This window comes from Suricata suricatta, chromosome 3, assembly GCF_006229205.1.
Source record: "Suricata suricatta isolate VVHF042 chromosome 3, meerkat_22Aug2017_6uvM2_HiC, whole genome shotgun sequence".
Classification (NCBI taxonomy): domain Eukaryota; kingdom Metazoa; phylum Chordata; class Mammalia; order Carnivora; family Herpestidae; genus Suricata; species Suricata suricatta.
Window position 1 is genome coordinate 8,257,810 of NC_043702.1, and position 6,224 is coordinate 8,264,033.

The 6,224-nt window shown below is 44.1% G+C and overlaps 1 protein-coding gene across 1 annotated transcript in view; it reads right to left on the minus strand.

Annotated features, from left to right (window-relative positions):
- Window positions 1-289: 289 nt before the first annotated feature.
- The window catches only part of SP100 (SP100 nuclear antigen), a 94,402-nt gene continuing 88,467 nt past the window's right edge, over window positions 290-6,224 (minus strand). The window contains exons 22-26 of the mRNA XM_029932872.1: window positions 4,571-4,716; window positions 3,033-3,153; window positions 2,680-2,751; window positions 1,983-2,126; window positions 290-624 (exon numbers count right to left, since the gene is read on the minus strand). Of these exons, the coding sequence (XP_029788732.1) occupies window positions 499-624; window positions 1,983-2,126; window positions 2,680-2,751; window positions 3,033-3,153; window positions 4,571-4,716 (609 nt within the window). The 3' untranslated portion in view covers window positions 290-498. The remainder of the gene's footprint in view (window positions 625-1,982; window positions 2,127-2,679; window positions 2,752-3,032; window positions 3,154-4,570; window positions 4,717-6,224) is intronic.

Sequence of the window (6,224 nt, forward strand, 5' to 3'; positions counted from 1 at the left end):
TCTATAAAGAATCAATCCTTGGTAATAAAATATATTGGGGAGAAACTTCACTTTCACAATAACAAGAAAAAATATTAATTACCTAAGAATAAAAAAAAAGGAAAGAAAGAAAGAAAGAAGGAAAGAAAGAAATGGGTAAGCCCTGTGTGGAGAGGAGAAAAGAAGGGAAAACTCTATTTAAGGACCTAATAAAAGATTCAAATAAATGGAAGCACAGAACATGAACCGTAATGGAAAGACCCAATGTTTTCTATTGTAAACTTCACTCCAAATAATTCAACAATAGAACTTGACAGGATAATTTTATATTTTATTTAAAAAAATAAATGAGCAGAAATGGCAACCAAAAATACATTTGAAAAGTTGTTTGCACGGCAACAGGCAAAATGTTCACATTTTGACCACAGCGCATTATCATGTAGCTGTTAGAGATGGGGGGGGGCTACTTTATAATGGGGGGGGCTACTTTATAATGGGGGGGTGGGGGGGTGGGCTACTTTATAAAAGAGTGGGCTCCAACTGAGAACTGTTCTCACTTCTTTCCTGAATTGCAAAGGTGGTTCTGAAATTATTCTCAAATACGTACTCTACTTGACTTCCCAGTCTGACGAATTTCTGGTTGTTCTGGAAAAGCAGACAGAAACAAGAGTGACCATTGCTGCTGAGTTTAGCTCTCACTGTTCCGTATAACCCAGTCTTCATTTCAGACTATCCCTCGTGCTAGTGAGAATTAATACAGTTAAGAGTAGCTTCTAGGGGCGCCTGGGTGGCTCAGTCGGTTAAGCCTCCGGCTTCGGCTCAGGTCAGATCTCACGTTCCTGGGTTCGAGCCCCGCGTCAGGCTCTGTGCTGACAGCTAGCTCAGAGCCTGGAGCCTGCTTCCGGTTCTGTGTCTCCCTCTCTCTCTGACCTTCCCCCTCTCATACTCTGTCTCTCTCTGTATCAAAAATAAATAAAACATTAAAAAAAATTAAAAAAAAAAAAGAGTAGCTTCTATTCCCTGATAACTTGATCATTTCTCTTTACCTGGAAGGCAGAGAGGCAAAAATAGTACTGTCTTGTAGCCCAATTCTTCATCAGAAATCTGTTGATTCATTTTTTTTTGAAATTCTAGTTGTTTTATTTTCTCATACAGCACCTATGCCTTGCACAACCACAATGGTACAGAAATGTTGGAGGCACATTCATCGTGTCCCCTTTCCTCTTTCACCCCTTGAGATAGTCCTTGTTTATTTTTTGACGCAGCCCGTAAAGAAATCCAAGATTTTGAAATTTGAGAAATTTGGTTTGGTATCTTCCTTTAGAGAAGAGAAACACTAGCTGCCTTTGCACTTCTAGCAGGGGAGTGATTTGGGAGGCTCCCAGCAGGGGAGTTATTTGGGATGCCCTTCCTGGCACCATGGCCTTGAGGGTTCTGTCTGGAAGCAGCCTCTCATGCTCTGTGGCCGGAATGCAGTCCTGGGAACCAGTGGAGATAGGGAGATGCCCAGGCGTGAGGGGGCGGCCCCTGTCATGCTAGCTGGCAGGTGCGCAGCAGCAACAGCAAACTGCGCATGAGCAGAGTCTGTGCCCTGGCACCCAGTCTCCCTCCACTGACTCCCTTAGTTTAGCTGAGTAAGCGTAGGAACCCGGGACAAAGGTGGAGAGTTCTGGGACGCACACAGAGCTACCCAGGTCCAGGAAAACATGCGTTTCCATTTCTTCTGGAAGGAGGTCTTTGGTCTACCAATCTCTGTGGGCAAAAGCTGTGTATCTAGAAGTGAGTAAACTGTGAAGTCCTAAGGTCACGTTTGCAATGACACCTTCTGGCTTGTTAAAATTTTCCCCATCTCAGACCACGGGGCTTTTAGAATACTTCCAGAATCTGTACTTGTGTGGACTTGCTGCACAATAAGGGAAACTGTGACATTTCCCTGAGACAAGACCAGGAAGGGCAAAGTGGCTTTATGGGATAGAAAGAGGGACCCCCAGGGAGCTGCTCACCTTGTAAAATGTCCTGTGGTTCTGAAAGATGCGGCTCATGTCTCGCACAAATCCCCCCACTTGGGTGTACCATTTCATTTGTAGCCTTCTCTTGATTTTGTTTAGCCACATGGGCTTTTTCAGGCCATGAGATGCCTCCAAACTCTGTTGATCAAAGTGCCAAAGGACAGGCTATTAGCGCTGTTCCCAGTCTACCTCTGTGACAGACTGAGGGCCTGTGCCCTTCCCCGCACCTCCCCACCCCCGCACCCCTGCACCCTCATTCCTATGTTGAAATTCAAACCAACCCCCGCCCCCTTCTGATGGTGTCAGGAGGTGAGGATTTGGCTGATGATTAGATTGTGAGGGTGAGCTTCATGAATGGGATTAGTGCCCTTATAAAAAGACCTCAGAAAGCTCTCTTCCTCTCTTTCCACCTTGTAAGGACACAAAGAGAAGGTGGGAATCTGTAAGATCACAATGGCACCTTGATCTTAGACTTCTAGCTCAGAAATGAATGAAATAAAAATGTGAAAATGAAACATCTGCTGTTTAAGCTGCCCTGTGTGTCATACCTTGTGACAGCCTAAGTGGCCAAAGGCTGAGTAAGTTGACCCAGACATCCATCAATAAGATGAAAGATAATGACAATGGTACCCATTGAATTCATATCGAAAATTCGACAATGCGAGTTTTGGGCTTTGTTACCGTTACTTACATAATGTGGTTTTGAGACAAAAAAGGTGCTTTTTGAACAGGAGTAGACCATCAAAAGGACAAACTCACATTTCTGCAAAAGATAGAGGAGATTTTAAGTGAAAAGCAGCTTGGAGGGAATGACGTGTCCATATGCTCAGATAGAATGCATAGTTCCCAGATCTATGGTCAGTGAAACAAACACGAAATGGGAATTTTTTTGGAATACAAATTTTAGTGTTAAGTCATGTGATCAAAGCACAGCAAGGGACAGCAGTTAGACCTTGGGCACCATCCCTCCAGCCCCTGCAACACTGCGCTGCATCTCTCAGGTCAACAGAACGGAGGAGAATTCAGGTTTACATTTCAACTCACCAACTGCTCCTCAGGCTGCATCTGTCTCTTCAGGACCTCAGATTTCTGGTGACATACCTGGCTTTGTGGGTTCCCTTCCCTAATAGCTTTTATCATGCAGAAGATGCAACTCCATGGGTCTCTGGAAGGTTGGGCATTAGGTCAGCAAAGGTAGGCTCTCTGTGAATCAGCCACTGTTTTCTATAGCTGCTGAAGTCCTCTGTTCAATGACTGGTGGTTTCCACCTTTTATCCAGCTTCTCTTTTGGACACTCCTCTGCACTAGAGCCCCATTTGGGCACACTTGCCGGACAATCCTCCCATTAATAGTGGCACCAGGACTGAGAGTGGTAGAGTGAGGTGCCATGGTGGGTGTTGGTCTGTCACCTCAAAACTTAAGAGTTCATCTGAGCCACCGTGGGCTTGGTAATGAGCCCTACCTGACAGAATTGAGGATTGGAAATTGGTAACTTCAGCGCTGGAGTTCTGGGCCTCAGTAAGCCATCAAATCAGAGTAAAAACCAGGAAACCATCTCTTGTTTCTCAACCTTGCTGAATTAGCACAAGACCACAGAGCTATACAGAGCTATAGTCATCCTTTCCTCTGGCATTGCCATATCTGTGCCTATAATCTGTGGCGCAGAAATTTCTTGGAAAGAAAATCTATGAACACAGTAGTACCAGACATCTGCCATTCGCCTCCAGATTCATTCTCCATTCTTCTCTGCCAGGCCACCTGTGCTGAAGGCTCTTAATAATCAAGTGGATATAGTGATCCTTCCTAGATATGCCATTTGCCTCTCTCCCTGGCTACCCCAGTGCTTGCTTGAGGGGTCCACAACTAAATATCCACGGTGCAAAGATGGGAACTATACATGGACCCAACAATAAAGCAGACTTGTCTTCTGCCTCTTCAGATTGTCCAACCACAGAGCTTTATGATAAATCCCCAATATGATACCATTCCCTGGGACTACCTGGGAGAAGGTAGATTACATTAGACTCTCCCATTATGAAGGGACAATACTCTGCCTTCATAGGGACACACAATCCTGGTAGAAATCATGCATCCTCCCTGGCCATAGCAATTCTGCTTACACTACCACTTACAGAATGCCTTATGAATCTCCATATTATCCAACATACCATCATCTTTGATCAAAGATACATTTGCTAGGATTTTACAGCATAGGAATGCAGCATAAATGGCCCTCTGAGGGCTCAACACAGCCCCAGATTTGTCAACTTTTTGATGTTCCCATCACAGGTAAGTACTTTAAGCCAACAGCCAGTGTATGGTGTCATTATCTCATCAAAGTTTGCGAGTCTGGGAACCAAATGGGGGGAGTGGGGGTGACATCTCCTTCTATTACACCTAATAACCAATTGAAGAGTTTTTGCTTCCCATTAGGCTGCCAGGACTATTAAACAGCTCTGGATCATATTTCTGGATCCTGGTACTTTAAGACTTTGCTCCTTCTGCATCAAGACACATACAACCAGAGACAAACTTTGAAGGGTGGTGGGAGGAAGGGCAAGAGGGGGCCAGGTCTCACTAACCTTTTAGCATCTATAGGGTGGATGTGGCACTCCTCATGAAAGGACCTTGGACAAGTATCACAGCAGTACAGTGTTCCGTGTCCACGGCACACCTCACATTTATTTGAGTTTTCAGGCTGGCAGGGGAGATAATGTAGACATCGTTGGGATTAGTGAATCCCCAGAAGGTCAACACATGGGACTATAGAACACATGTCACCAAAGTGACACTTACAAATTTTTGCCCTCAAAATCTTAAGGAAGAACACTGAGTGAGGATCTCAGAAGACACTCTGGTATGCAGCAAAGTTTGGGAGGAAGTGGTTGTTAGACCATTAAAGCTTTCATGATGAAGGCAGAGATTCTGATACAGATTAGCAATAACAACAACTAAGGATGGATTAAAGATAATCTGAAAAATTTATTATCCCGCTGGCAAAACTGGCTCAGGAATATTAATACAGTGTCTTATCTAGTTGTCTACATTGCATCATCTACATTGACTCACTGAAGAGTGATTTACCAAGAGTTTAATATAATGGATTAAACTTTTGACATAACACTGCATCCTATTTTATTGGCCATAAGTTTCCCATGATTTCAAGAACCTGGAAAGGAGTTCCTGCACTAGGGACTCTGTGCCTGGAGGGGCCCTGGGCTTGTGACAGTACTTCTCGGTTGGAAAGACATGGGCACAGATGACCAGGAGGATGCCAGAGCTCTTTGGTTATGGGAGCCTAGGGGAAGATACCTCATGACTTGGCTCGGCATATAAGGTATGGAGTTGCTATCTCCAAATGGCCAGGGAGGGTCATACCAGCAACTGCCACTGTTGAGCCCAAGGCCTTACTCTCATTTTCTCAGCACATAGAAGACCTGGTGTTTTTGTACATAAGGAAGATTGGGAGACGCACAAAACTGGCTGATGCTGGATTTTTCAAAAATCTCAATATGTGGGACCTGTAGCCAGATTGAATTTCACTTAGTGAAGTTAAGCATTTGATAGTGTTTGTATCTAAGTATTATGAAGTAACAAACATATGTTAAGTATAACAATTAATAGACCAAAATAAGAATTGATCAAGGAATGAGCCCATTGATGGGCAAAAGAAATCACATTTGTTTCCTTCTGTGTGTGTGTGTGTGTGTGTGTATGTGTGTGTGTGTGTGATAATCTATGTGGCAATAACATGTGAAACCCTACATACTACTAAAAATCCCTAATTTTTATATTAGAAGGTTGTGAGCCTGTGCTGGGAAAATGAAATGCCCAGAGGGTGAACCCCTGGATCCTCTCCTCGGACCACATAGGCAGCAAGAGAACCAGTTGAGGAGGCTACATGGGGGGAACATTTCACCATGTGGGTGGTGGTTCTACACCTTGATGAAAATACCGTGTCTATACCATGGACTTGAAGAAAAATTTACGTCCTCATGTGACAATCTAGGTACAAAATAATGCACAGATTTGTGGACTGGCCAATCCAGCAATGTGGTTGCAACTCTTGATGGTGATGAGGAAGGGAGGCAGTGACAGAGATCATCTCTTCCTTCTAGAAACATTTCATGCTTTGTTCTGGGATTTTCTCCTCTCTTGGATTTTTCCCTAACCCTCTGCCTTTATTATTTCAGGTTCCTCACTTGGAATGATGGAATTCTTTAGGTCTCTGTCCAG